Genomic DNA, 14,448 nt, shown 5'->3' with positions numbered 1-14,448 from the left:
TGGTAAAAACCTGTCGCTATATTAAAGAAGGCGACGGTTATTCCTAAAACCGTCGCTAAATTTAGCGATAGTTGTTTTTAAAACTGTCGTTATTTTAAAATGGTGACGGCGTATATACAACTCTCGCTAACTATAGCGACGATTTCGTTGAAACCGTCGCTAAATATAGCAACATCCGTTGTTGTTTGTCGAAAAACAATTTAATCGACGGTTTAAAAAAACACGCTTATAGATAATGGTTCATCATAAACGCTCAAAGACAACGGTTTTATAGAACCCTTGTTATTGGCCCTAAAAACCGTTGTCTTTGACTCCCAAAAGACAAATGTTTTTTTTTTAAACCGTTATCTTTTGCCTTAAAAAAACACCATACGGCAACGGTTTCACTAAAACCGTTGTCGTATGTGTGTTGTTGATTTCTTGAATTTCTTGTAGTGATGTGTGAAGATGGGTCATGATACGGACGTCATCATCTTCATTCAACGTCACATACATCTTCTGATGGGGGGCTAGATACTGCAATGTAATAGTTTGTGGGGAAATCTCCGTACATTTTCTCTCAAAATTAAGAAACAACTCTGTTAGAGAGAAGCCATTAAAGATTGAAATCATATAAAGCTTATTTTTGTACTCGCAGCTACCGAGGGATGAAAATTTTGATTATCCAAATCCATATTCCATTTCTCCAAGAAATCAAACAAAACCTGTGTCAACTAAGTGATTATAAATTTCATATGAAAAAGATTTTACTAAACACAAAATTATAAACAAAAAAAATTCACACAAAAACTAAAAAAATATTCTTCATAAATTTATTCATAAAACGTTCACCAAATCTAATAAAAATATTTATAAATCCACTAATAGTATAGAAATAAGAGTACATAATTAAAATACAATACGACAAAGTAAAATCTGCGATAACATACGATTTAATAATAACACTAAAGTATAACAAAGCCCCAATTGAACCAACATGATATGATGAAACCAACATATATCGAATAGAAACTAGAGACAATTAAAAAAAATACACAGATCGATTACATCAAATATAACAACACTGCAATAATAGAATAATAATCTATACAACAAAAAAAAAAGAGACATATTGACTATACATTAAAATAACAAACCACATACAAAAAGCACCCATAAAATTGTACAAACGTACAATAACTAATAACAATAAAAAAAAATTGAAATATAACCTCCGAAACACAATAACATACTGATGAATGGACTAAAATAAGTTCTAACTTTAAACCAACAAAAACTAAAGAAAATCCAAATTTGTCGACTATTTTTTCATCTCTATTTAATAATTTTTTCACATAATTTTAAACGCATAATTAAAATTAAAAAAATACAAAATCAAAAAAATACAAAATTAAATAAAATTACAAATAATTAAATCTAATTAATTACGAATGATGGAAATTTTTTTCAAATAATTTGATTTTGCATATTGATGTATGGTATTGCACGTCACTCAACTTTAAATCGTCAATATATTTCTCCATATTATATGATCTTCATATCCCCTCTCCCTCTTTTGTTGCCCTCTCTCCCTCATTTCTTGTTTCATCTCCTTTATTATGTTTTTGGTTGTAAAACTTAGCTCCATATTTGCAAAATTCTCTTGTGAGATTCATCTTCTCATCCTCCATTGCATAACACTTTTCTTCCTCTTCATGAATTTTTTTGATCAAATCCACCATGATTGGATCTTTCAATCTTTCTCCTTTCATGGCCTTTTGAATGCCTTCCTTCCCAATATTGGTCCAAGAGATATGCCTAATTCTTACACGGGGTCTCTTTTATAGGATGCAGATAAAGGGGATTAAGTGTATTCACCATAAAAAAATTTTAGCTTCTTGGTAGCATTTCGAACAACCATATCTTCCATTTTTTGATTGGTCCCTCGTGACTAACCAAGCTTTCTCATTGGACTCATGATATTAGTCAAACATTGTTTGAGTTTGGGGATACTGAAAAAATCGGATTAGAAATTTGCTAAATTAGGGAATAAAATAGAATATTGAAAACACATTCATCTCAATGAAGAGCCGCTTTGGAGTACTTCTAACTCACTTAGTTTGTTCTAGAAAGCGAACACTCGTTTTAAAAATCTTTTAAATATTGGCGCATGTTATCTCGTGTACATATTTTTCAACCATTTGGCAACTCATGATTATATTCATTCAAAACCAATCACCAGAAACTAACGTTGCTTTAATCAATGTCAAGTGCTGGATTTGTAGAAGTGTTACACTACGCCTTAGCGAGACATACATTTTATGTATTCATGCATTGTATCCTTGTGATGGCTTCACCCTGTGCATTTCACATTTTATTGATCATATTATACTTGAATTTCTGGAGTTATTAGTTTGACTAATTACATTCAATTACTGAGTGATTGAATGACTGAATGAATGAAAGATTGAAGCCCTGAACATGATCAACATATCAGATTGCTAGTCCATTGGACTACATAGCTTCATCCCGAAAAGTGAGTCCAACGAACAACAAGTTTTAAACCGGATGCATAATCCATCTGAACAATGTGACTTCGGTTCGTAAATATGAATTCATAGTAGATCGTAAATGATCGATTGTACGGATCTTACTTGAGTACGTGAGAAAAAATGTTACAGCGAATGTTAGTGGGAGCCACTTTTTTACCTCCACGATATTTATTTCAGAGTCCTAGATAGTCATTGCATATCACTTGACAAGATATTTTGTGATGATACATTACTACTGAAACATTCATCTCATATTGAAATATTACACTGATATATTACAATAAAACTATATATAAGTCCAGTTTATTCTCTCACGAAGTTTTCAAATAGTTAACCTATATTTTCCTCCAATTTATTGTAAATTATAGATATAAGATTACAGACTCCGAATATGAACAAAATCGAGAAAATGAAAATGTTGTAGTGTCAAGGATTGTACATGTTTAATTATTATCTTTTTTAGAGTCAAGGATTGTACATGTTTCCACGACTATAAGTTAAAAGTGATCATAATGATATTACAAGCCGAAGCTCACTCTCTCGATCCTTGGAGTTCGAGAAAACCAGCTAGCAAGCGCATGTTGGGCATTCTCTTATTGAGAAGGGCTGAGAACTGAAAATAAACAGAATTCTCTCAAACCCGCAGTCGTGTCTGAGTGCAAATACAAACCCATGACTTCTCCACTGCTTCATTTTGTACAATGAGAAAAGCATAAAATTTGTATCCACGGGCTTTCCCTGATAAAATAAGGGGAATTTGGGAAAAAATCTCCAACCACAAACTAGTTTTGGTGCTCTGTCCTTCATTCATTGAAAATTTCCTTGCACAACTTGATTTAAGGATTTTATTTTTTAAAACTCCCTCCTTATTTTATTCATTTTCATCCCAATTCCCCAATTTTATTTCTCACTTCTCCTTCCCCTTCGCTTCTCACTTCTCCCCTTTCTTTCATGTCGCCCCCAAAAAAACCTTCATGGCACGTGAGACATGGATGATTGTAATGCCCTAATTTCTAGCTAATGGATTTTGAGTAAACGGTCCATTTCATTTTCTATTCTCACCTTCCACCCTCTTCCCTCATCTCAGCTTTTACACCCAAATCTTTACCCAACAAATTTGACGCCTCCAAAAAACCATTGGGCGACTTAGTCACCGATTGGAGAAACCCACCGGCCGAAAGAACATATTGAAACCAACGGAGAAGATGGCGAATTTCTGTAAATTTTTTATTTTTCTGTTTTGACCGATAATTTTTTTTATGTTGTTTGTGCTATTTTTGGGATTTTGCAACTATTGCTTGTCAACTTATTGAATTTTATGTTGTTTGTGCTAGTTTGGGGCATTTTGTGAATGAAAATAAATTCGCTTAATTTGAACAGTGAACCAGCTTCGCTATCTTTGTGCGAAAAAGAATTTTATGTTGGTGAAAATGAATAACAGAGCATTTTAGGAATATAATTTTTATTTCACGAGTAGCTGTGTAATTTTTTTTAGAAAATCGAACTCTATATGTAATTTTTTTTACATATATATGACATACACAAGTTTTTTGGTTCTCGCAAGATTTTTGTTTTCTTTAAATTGAAAGTTCAATGTAGAAGACTTGAATAAAAAAAAAATCATAAACCAACATGATCTATATTCCATTATCTCACCACTGCATAACCATGAAATGATGTTACCAATAATATCACCATATTATCAATTTTATTTTGCCACAGTCATCTCATCCTTTAAGATGCTCTAAGTTATTGTGAAATTCTGTGCAACATGAAAAAGTATCAAATCATACATCTATTTTCTCAATCAAAACTCATTTGTCAATGGTACATACAAAGCAGAAAATTGATACTGTTTCTTTTCTGTATATCTCTATCTGCGTGTTGAATGTCTTTTCATACAAAATAATCATTTCCGAATCCAAAGATGGTCCGCGCAACAGATCCTAGAAAACTACATTAGGCAGCAACAGCCTCCTCTTTTGCAGCAAGCTGATTCTGAATGTGCTGTGGAACCACGTCAAATTTGGCCAACTGCATAGTGTAGGAAGCGCGGCCTTTTGTCATGGATCGAAGAGTACTGACGTATTGGAACATTTCAGCAAGAGGAACCAGTGCATCAACCACCTGAAATAATCGACTATCACTTTCAAGAGATTGAAAAAAGTTGAGAGATTTCAGACTGTAAAGTAGTTTGAAACGGTCTGTCGCGTACCTTCAATCCACCGGGTTTGTCCCCAAAGTCGTTGATCTGACCTCTTCTCGAGTTAAGGTCACCAATCACGTCTCCCAAATGTTCTTCAGGTGTGACAACTTCGACTTTCATAATCGGTTCAAGTAGTCGTGGGCCTGCTTTCCTTATCCCTTCTCTGAAAGCTCCTCGAGCAGCCAACTGGAATGCCAACACACTCGAATCCACATCATGGTAAGAACCATCCACTAATACTGCACGAACATCAACTACAGGATAGCCAGCCAACACCCCATTGGACATGCTTTCTTCCAATCCTTTCATGACACCAGGTATGTATTCTCTTGGGACGGATCCTCCCTTGATCTCACTCTTAAACTCGTACCCATTACCTGCTTCCATTGGCTCAAACCGAACTGTAATATCAGCAAACTGACCAGCACCACCAGATTGTTTCTTGTGAACATACTTCACTTCTGTGACCTTAGAAATGCTTTCCCGGTAGTTGACTTGGGGTGCTCCGACGTTGGCTTCCACCTTTTTCCAACAGGAAAAATTATTTATCAAAACTTCACCATGAAATATGTTAAATTGACAATGCAAGGATGGGAGTCCAGAACTTCACGTATGGCCTAATGTCTTTATTTTTCGTTCATGTAATTGAACATGATCATAATTCTTTTTCATTTACATCATCCAATACGTATACACTTTTGTAAGAGGAAGTCTCGAAAACACTTTTTTTTTGCATACATATGGATAAATGAGTAATGGAAAATACAAACCTTAAATTCCCTCTTGAGCCTGTCAACGATAATTTCAAGGTGTAATTCTCCCATTCCTTCAATAACTGTCTGGTTTATCTCTTCATCTCGTGAAAAGTGAAAAGATGGATCTTCTTGAGCAAGCTTGATTAAGCCAACTGCCATCTTATCAACATCAGCTTTTGTCTTCGGTTCAATAGCAACCTTAATAACAGGATCAGGGAAATCCATTCGTTCAAGTACAATAGGTTTATCAGGATCGCACAATGTTTCTCCTGTAACTGTATCCTTTAGACCTGCAAGAGCTACAATATCACCAGTTAAAGCTACTTTGACGTCCTCTCTGCTGTTAGCATGCATTTCGAGGAGTCTACCGATCCTCTCTTTCTTTCCTTTGTTTGCATTTAGTACATAAGATCCAGCAGCAAGCTTCCCAGCATATATTCGAACGAACGTAAGAGAGCCAACAAAAGGATCATTCATGATCTTGAAAGCTAAGCCAGCAAATGGTTCGTCGTCGTTTGCATTTCTTTCGATTATCAACTCGGGGTCATCAGGGTCGGTTCCTTTCATTGTTGGCAATTCAATGGGAGATGGCAAATAATCAACAACCGCATCAAGTAGTGGCTGAACGCCCTTGTTCTTAAAGGCTGAGCCACATAGAACTGGAACAAAACTGCCTGAAATAGTTCCTTGCCTGACTAATCTCTTTATTGTTTCCTCGTCAGGCTCAATTCCTTCCAGATAGCTCTCCATAGCTGCATCATCCTGCTCCACAACAGTTTCAATCATCTGTCCTCTATATTCTTGAGCCAAGTCCTGAAGATCACCAGGAATCTCCTCGTACGTAAATTTTGCACCCAATTCTTCTCCGGACCATACTATTGCTTGCATCTTCACAAGATCAATAACCCCTTTGAAAGTATCCTCTGCACCAATTGGGAGTTGAAGAACAAGTGGTTTTGCACCAAGATTTGATACAATCATGTCCCTTGTTCGGAAAAAATTTGCTCCTAGACGATCCATTTTATTTACGAAACATATTCTTGGAACACCATATTTATCAGCCTGCCTCCAAACAGTTTCAGACTGAGGCTCCACACCAGCAACACTGTCAAATAAGCATATTGCACCATCTAAAACCCTGAGGGCTCGTTCCACTTCAAGGGTGAAATCGACATGCCCTGGAGTATCAATTATGTTGATCCGATGCTTGTTCCAAAATGTGGTAGTTGCAGCAGAGGTAATGGTAATCCCTCTTTCTTGTTCTTGCTCCATCCAGTCCATGGTAGCTGTTCCCTCATGTACCTCACCAATTTTGTAGTTTCTACCAGTGTAATATAGGATTCGCTCGGTTGTGGTGGTCTTCCCGGCGTCTATATGCGCCATGATTCCTATGTTGCGATAGTCTTTTAAAGGAACTGTTCTCTTCTCCTCTGCAGAAAATTCAAGCAAAAATCTTGTTTTTTAGAGTTCCAATACCAATCAGCTTTAGAAAGGAAAGTTGCCCTTGTTGCCTTACTCAGAACTTAACCAATGATCAGACAAGTGGCTAGTTAATCATCAGATAGTTTCAAGATAAACATAAAATTAAAAAAGAGAAGCTGATGCCGAAAGGTCTTTTTTTTTTGGGAGAAAAGGATAAATGATCATGACAAGTTCGCAGAAATGAAACTGTAATATGCATTCCATTATCCGCTTGATGACCAGTGATCTTGAGCTAAGAAGAGAGGTTCTCTAAAAATTGATGAAAAAAGTTGCGTTTGGAGCGGCAGCCAAATTATGAAATATCGGACTTAGAACCACATTAATAATCTTCAGTTGCACATGTTTTAGACATTTAGCATCAATTATCTAATCTACATCAGAAAGACTACAACTCAATCAATTTTTTCTTATTTCTTCAACTTTAGCTCTCGAAAAATGCAATATAATTGTATTTACTGAAACACTATTCCAACTATTACAGGATCAACAACGTGATTCCCAACTATCAGAAAACAAGACCCAGAAACAAATACACACAATACAAAAGAAAAAACACAAAATTGCTATATCCAATAGATTAATACCTAAAAGGGCACCACTCAAAAAGTCATCTAATGCTCAACAAACAAAATTAAAATCTATTTGTGCAAAAAAAAATTCGATAAATAACACTCCAACTGGAAATAACAGATAAAGAATTCACCAGCCGCCATAGCAAAGATAGAGAAGTTCTTCTTCCGCTGTTTCTGCGGCAAAGGCGACATCTTCGCAGGTTCAGGGCAGAACCTCATGCTCCCCAGAAACGAAGAAGTGAGAGCTAGAACTCTGGAAGCAGAATCTGCCTTACGACGTCCTGTGGATTGAGAAACATGCGGCACCGGCCTTCTCGAAGACCCATTACAGTTGCAGAGAGAAGAAGCATTAGACGTCGCGGCCATCGATATTTTCAACATCGATTCAGCCGACGCTGCCGCCATATCTTCGAGCCAGAGAAGAGCAGAGGGGATAATGCAACGAACGGAGGGGTTTATGTGGAGAGTAAGAAGATTTTGTGAGGCTTCAATTCATCGAGAATTTTGGCCATAGATATTTTTTTTTTCTTCTCCACATTTCATTTTCTATATTTGTTTGGTTTTTTTTTTTTTTTGAAAAGTTATTTGTTTGGTTTTAGTTTCCACAAATTTTAGATGTAATAATTCCTAAAAAAAAAATTGAGATAAGGCAATTTTTCATTAAATATAAATAAAATAAGACATGACAAAATTATATTAGTTGAGTGATTTACATTATTGAATCTAGTTTCTTAAAATGAATTGAAAATTATAAAATAATTATAATGTATATGATAGGTAAATCATGCATTTTCTTTCTGCTTTTTTTTTTAAAAAAAAAATTAAAGTTGAAGCATAAGCATTAGAGTATTAGAGTTTTAAACGTTTGATTTTCTCCAAGTAATAATCGTCAATTACTCATATGTATATAAATAAACCATGTTATTTGTGAGCTATTCGAGACTCGATTTGATAAAATCTTGTTTAATGAAGCTCGTTATAAACGAACAAAGCTCAAGTTTGACAATACTTGACTAGTGAGTCAGCTTTAGATGAAAAATAATTGTTTTGATATTTGATTTATAGATTTTGCACTTTACTTATCAAAAATATATTAAATTTTAATAACAATATTATATTTTTATCTAAAAATTTAATTTAGTTTTTAATGAATTTAATTAGTATTTAAAATTTTAAATTATATTTATTAAGCTGGTTTAGGCTCGATAAAAGATTGAATAAGTTCGCAAGCCATGAATATATTTGTTAATAAAATTCGAGCTCGTTTCGATTATAAAAAAAGTCAAACTCAAATATTCAAGTCGATTAGTGGGTCTATTGGCTCACTCTTTTTTGTTTTTTATTTTTAGTGAGGGATGAAAGATCTGGGAGAGCCGATGACACCATGACCAAAGGGTTGTAACTCAAAAAAATTTAGGAAGTGCTTCCATGAAGCTCGTATCTTTGTCCAAGTGAATCCAAAATTCAATTAATTGGTTATCCAATGGCCACGAGTCAAGCGTTTATTAGCCCCATAAAATAAACCGATAAAAACAAAGAATTAATTTTCTTTGGATATAGAAGCTAAAAGACACGAAGGCATCGATGTTAATTTATTATTATTCTTTTGAAAATTATGTGATTTTACTTGTGTTCCATATATATTCAACGTTTCAATATAGATATAGTTGACTCATCTTACAGATAAAACGAGATCGTCTCATGAAATACCTATTAAATTAATTATTAATAACTAAATTGCAAGCTAGTCCATCCAGGAAAACAAATTGAATAAAATGTTATGCATAATGTGAAGTTGAAAAAACATGGCTAGTCATTTTGTAAACTTTATTAAGAATGAATGAGATAGTACATTACAAGATTAACCAATTAAAACATAAAGTTCCCTGGTTCTTTACAAAGGAAGAGAGGGAAGAAATAACAGAAGATTCAAGTGAGTGAGCAACCGTATTCGTCGATCTGCTTTTGTGGTTAAAGTGTAATGTAAACATAATCCTAGTAAGTGTCAATTTAATGTACTTGTAAATAATAATTGTCATGTGAATTATATCATAATATTCCTAGTGAATTTAACAAAAAAAATCCGACATTGTATAGAGCATGAAATGCTTTAAATGATGGGACAGGGGAAAATAGAATTAGAAGGCTGTCACTGAACATGACCAAACAAATTGTACAGACAAGTTGTACAAAAGAAAGACATTTGCATTGGGCATACTCTCTAGAGTATTCATAGTATCAAGAGGGATGAATTGAGCTAAAAACAACATACTTAGCGCAAAATACATGCATGGAATCCAGTTCTTGAAGTCGACGTTACTGCCCCAGTATATCCGATATCGACTTGTTGATTGTTCGAAACAATTCTTCGCTGCATGCCAAAATACCAGTAATTTGCACCCAGAAACAGAATCACCAATGCATTATAGTGGTATGCTACAACACAAATTACTGGTTTGCGTCAAAACTTGATCCTAATACAAATATCCAACGAGCCCATCTCAAAAGACTTGTCAGTCCGGCTAAGTTGGAGGAATCTCTCAAAGTTTTTCTTTTCACTCGCAACTATTTGTCAACCCAACATGAGAGACATGACAAATATCGAAGTTTATGAAGTCAGAGCAGTTACAAAATGTATATATTACTAAACATCAAGCTCAAAATGCGATCGGAACCCGTAAAATATGATAAAGATCACTTGTAATATATGAAAGGCGAGGCCACAAGGTTTTGTTGAAAAAACACATGCGATATAAGGCCATGCCGTTATCATAGTACTCCTAAAAGGTTAGATAAGTTCCATAAACGTGAAACATAACAAAGCTGATATTTGATTTATAATGGAACATATGGAAACTATGTTGGTAACGGAATGGTGGTATGCTGACTTTAATAGAAGTTCTTACCGATCGGGTTTGTACAAGAGATATCGATATGTGAACCACTGAAATAAGAAATTCACATGTTAGAATTCGCAGAACATCCAGAAAAAGCATAAACAGAACAAATGGAATATAAAAGGTTGAGCTCAGGAGCACAACTATTGTTTGGGGAACCATTATTCCACAATATTCGTTCATTTTCTTTTTCAGAATTTTCACTATGCGCATCATTTAACAATTAAAATTAACTATCCAAACATAATAGTTACAGAATTATTCTTTATTGTCTAATTATTTTTATGACTATAATTGGATGATTTTACTCTTTATATAATGAATCATATGCTACATATCTTTTTGTATCACATCAGCTTTCATAATTCATATCTCAAAATTATTTGAGAAAATTTTCTCAACACTGCTGAACTAAGGCAAGTTGAAGCCTCAACCAAATGCCGACATAATCTTTTCGCTGAAATGCAATGCAATGGATTCTTCACACTTTTATCTGCACATATACATTACAGAAAAACCCCAAGACGAACCGCTGTTGATCTCTTTTATATATCATTTTCTGTCTCCTCAAATATCTTTCTTATAGTATATTAGTGTATAAATCTCTCTTTTTTTGTCCAATTTTCAGCATGTTCAGTTATCTTTTATGATCATAAAAGTAAATCCACTTGATAGAAATATGAACATCAGATCAGTTTCATGCTATTATCTTAACTATCTTGCTATGTCTTTTTATTTCTTAAGATACCATTTATGTACTTCAAAAATGTTGTAACTGTAAAGGAATTATGGAACCAGTTATTGCACTCAACAGAAAGGAGTCCTCTCCTTTTTCAATTCTCTCCACCACTTCATTCCATTTATTATTTTTCCACCCATTGTTTTTCTAACCCATTTAGGCCATTTTTATACTAATTGCTAGCTGATGGCGAGAGGACACTTGGCTTCTTTTTGAGACAAACACGGAAAAGGCAATACTAATGCAGGTGAGAATCAATGCAGTGAGCTCATGATGTGACTAGTAAGACACCTTCCCAGTCATCACAAACCCCTAGGGATAAAAGCAAGAGTTGAGCTAAGGAGTTCCTCAACCAAGTTCAAGGTATCGTCTGGTCTGAGCTTTTTAGCTCAACTGGAATTAAAGGATCAAGTTATTTCAAGCTGAGCTGGATCTTTCCCTGCTCAACTTATCTCCACTTGGCTGACATCGATATGAGCAATATACAAAATTATTGCTGTGGGGCCTCATCAATCATCAGGACTTGCACCAAACGACATATAGATATCCACATTAAAAGAAAAAAAAATTGATATTTAAAAGTATCAGTTGATAAACGTTATTAATTTAAGGATATGCGATATAAACTATAAAGAACATGCCCTTCACAAAAGCAAGAGACTTACAGATGAATACACTAATCCTATGAGCTCAAGAAAACCTGGGACAATAGGAACTTTGTCGATGGCCTGTTTTGACATCAAAGACAGAGGACAGAAATTAATAGATGAATTAAACAATAAAATCAATTCATATATAAAGAAATGCAAGTTCTTGCAACACCACGTGAGGATAATTGTGGAGTTCTTGACCTATAATGGATGCAAATGATATAAATAACATGTTAATATTGTTAGCATTAGATAATTAAAAGTGACAACAGCATATTCATGTTTAATTTTGAAATACTAATGCATTAGATCACTTTGGTCAATAATTTTGAAATACTAATGCATTAGATCACTTTGGCCTTGCAACTTATCTTTTTCCTGTAAAATTATCTTGTCATTTTTCAATGCACCACAAAGCATCTTGATCATGCCAGCAACTACTGAAATTTTACCGATACAAGATTTATAGCCGCCCATAAAGCAACAACACCAGCAAAACCTAAGCCAATGAGAGCCACCCGATCTTCAGATTTATCCCACTAGTTGAACGAATAAAAAGGAGACGGTTAGGAATGATAAGGGAAAAAACCAGTGTAAACTTAATCACCAAAAAATGGTAGTACGAAAATGTTGGGGGTTGTCAACGACTCACAACATTTTGAACAGACTTGACAATTGAAGTTTCTGAGTTTTCACCCGTAGCTTTTGATTTTATACCAAGGCGATCATGTCGCTCTGAAAAATTATAGCGAACTATTAAAGCAAAGCTGAAACAGAAATCTGTAACGATGCTGATTATATCTATGGAATGCGAAGTCATATATTATATTTCATTCACGAAATACACAAAATGATATCTGTAATCATGACAAGACAAGAGAAGCCTCAAAACCAATAAGTCAAACACAATAATGAACTTTCAATTAATATTCCCATCAAATTCATACATAGTACATTCTCGCACATTCATTTACCTTCATCACAAGGATTGTACACTGTTCAACTAAGCAAATCACAACCACCGATTTTTGGGCTTGGCATTTGTATACTCGTTAAGTAAGGAACTAACTGTCACAACTAACTGACACTTCGAGAATCCACAACCTTAAACTTACTTTCTCCTGCATAAGATACCAAGTAAATCACCTACAATTACCCAATTGTAGCCTTTTCTTACATAGCCCTCTGGTCAGTCGATTCTCAACAGCACCAATGGAAGGATACAAGCAAAAGAGGTAAATTCCAACCACAAAGGAAAGCTCCTAAAAGACTAGCCTCCAAAATAGGAGAGGCCCTCAAGCACGTTAACCACACCATTATATTTTGTTTTGGAACCAAAGTGGGACACCAATAAAACCTCTGTTTCTCCAAACCTGAACTATTTATCAAGTCCTAAATCAAGGGCAAGCGTTACATTAAACTTTTTCATGACAAATAGCTTCAAGAAAATATCCCTAAAACGAATTGCTGTAGCCACAATTTTCAAATATGGAAGCCAAGCCTCATCATAACTTAGGTTGCATTTGAATTGATATATTTGAAACTAGGAATTTCAAATCCATAATAACAAATCTATTAGATTGTTTGAACAAATACACTTGACAATAGATTCCACATACCATATAGTTAATTTTTTAAGTCCATCCTGTTGAATTTCAAATCCACGAGTCATTTCAAACCATCACCTCAGATAATTTCTCAAATCCAAATCATTCGATCCAAGACAAACTTAAATAATTTAACTTTTAAAAAACAAAATTCAACATTTCCTGAACTCTACTTAGACTGCTGCACAGAGCAAGAAAAACTGGATAAGCAAATGTAAAACTAGAACAAGTCAATCCAACAGCGGCGCTCCTTTCACACAAACGCCTAATATCTTTGAGCTAAAGGCCTACAGCTTGCCACATTCCTAAAATGGGGTCCGATTTTCAGCACAATTCTGGCAGGTTCCACATGTACTTTTCTTAAGTTCTACTAAATTGAAGTTTCAAATCTTGAATGGCAAAAGGGTTTGATTACCTTTAGTGGAAGGCATTGCCAGTTTCTGAGGAGTCCCGTTAAGGGTTTGTCTCCCATTGACCAACACCAATGGTGGGAGAGGCAGTCTTGCTGTTATTGATGCCATCTAATCTTATCAAATTCAACCAGAAAATGAGAATTGCATAAAGGGGCAGTATACTTTCCAAGAAAAATAAAAAAAAAAATAAGAATTTCAGGCTGATTCTTTAAATTCACCTTTCCCCGGACCAGAATTCCGAAGTTTCAAGAGAGAATCTTGGTATGCTAAGATACAAAAAAATATCAGCACCAATTATCAAATTCATTTTCTTTTTATTCAATTTTTACAATTTTCCAATCATTTGGACTTGTATATAACTGGATGTTCGGCCCAAATTTAAAGCCCAATCGAAAATGTTCTCTATGCTCTCTATCTTGTATTTAAAGAAGCTATCTATCTTGTATTTAAATTTGGGATGAGATTTTAGATTCGAATCAAATTGAAATAATTTCATTTTCTAGCTAAAAAAATCAATAATTTTAAAATATGACTTCATATTGGAATGAGAAATAACACAAAATTCAATAAAATAAAAATACAAAAGAATTTCAATA

The 14,448-nt window shown here is 34.4% G+C and overlaps 2 protein-coding genes across 3 annotated transcripts; both read right to left on the bottom strand.

Annotated features, from left to right (window-relative positions):
• Positions 1-4,311: 4,311 nt before the first annotated feature.
• Positions 4,312-8,030, bottom strand: LOC140841121 (elongation factor G, chloroplastic). The gene is made up of 4 exons (XM_073208324.1): positions 7,678-8,030; positions 5,508-6,922; positions 4,747-5,259; positions 4,312-4,658 (listed from the first exon to the last, which is right to left on the bottom strand). The coding sequence occupies exons 1-4, from the start codon at positions 7,949-7,951 to the stop codon at positions 4,491-4,493; spliced, it is 2,370 nt and encodes a 789-aa protein (XP_073064425.1). The 5' UTR covers positions 7,952-8,030; the 3' UTR covers positions 4,312-4,490.
• Positions 8,031-9,676: 1,646 nt separating this feature from the next.
• Positions 9,677-14,212, bottom strand: LOC140841120 (protein CURVATURE THYLAKOID 1C, chloroplastic). 2 transcript variants are annotated; one of them, XM_073208322.1, is made up of 7 exons: positions 14,071-14,212; positions 13,855-13,960; positions 12,485-12,567; positions 12,285-12,371; positions 11,848-11,910; positions 10,453-10,490; positions 9,677-9,917 (listed from the first exon to the last, which is right to left on the bottom strand). In XM_073208322.1, the coding sequence occupies exons 2-7, from the start codon at positions 13,958-13,960 to the stop codon at positions 9,863-9,865; spliced, it is 432 nt and encodes a 143-aa protein (XP_073064423.1). In that variant the 5' UTR covers positions 14,071-14,212; the 3' UTR covers positions 9,677-9,862. The 2 variants fall into 2 exon arrangements, with proteins under 2 accessions (XP_073064423.1, XP_073064422.1); XM_073208321.1 differs by having other exon boundaries at positions 13,855-13,965; positions 14,071-14,166.
• Between the last annotated feature and the right edge of the window lie 236 nt (positions 14,213-14,448).

Source organism: Primulina eburnea, chromosome 9 (genome assembly GCF_022965805.1).
Source record: "Primulina eburnea isolate SZY01 chromosome 9, ASM2296580v1, whole genome shotgun sequence".
In the NCBI taxonomy this organism is placed as follows: Eukaryota; Viridiplantae; Streptophyta; class Magnoliopsida; order Lamiales; family Gesneriaceae; genus Primulina; species Primulina eburnea.
Note: the sequence above shows the minus strand (reverse complement) of the source record. Positions and strands in the feature narration are given on the sequence as shown.

Coding starts and splice junctions, on each gene's coding strand:
- LOC140841120 (XM_073208322.1), bottom strand. CDS start 13,960: ATGGCATCAATAACAGCAAGACTGCCTCTCCCACCATTGGTGTTGGTC. Junction 11,911..12,284: donor CGGCTATAAATCTTGTATCG/GTAAAATTTCAG, acceptor ATGTCAAAACAG/GCCATCGACAAAGTTCCTAT. Junction 9,918..10,452: donor CTCTTGTACAAACCCGATCG/GTAAGAACTTCT, acceptor TTTGGCATGCAG/CGAAGAATTGTTTCGAACAA.
- LOC140841121 (XM_073208324.1), bottom strand. CDS start 7,951: ATGGCGGCAGCGTCGGCTGAATCGATGTTGAAAATATCGATGGCCGCG. Junction 6,923..7,677: donor TATCTTTGCTATGGCGGCTG/GTGAATTCTTTA, acceptor AATTTTCTGCAG/AGGAGAAGAGAACAGTTCCT. Junction 4,659..4,746: donor ACAAACCCGGTGGATTGAAG/GTACGCGACAGA, acceptor CGATTATTTCAG/GTGGTTGATGCACTGGTTCC.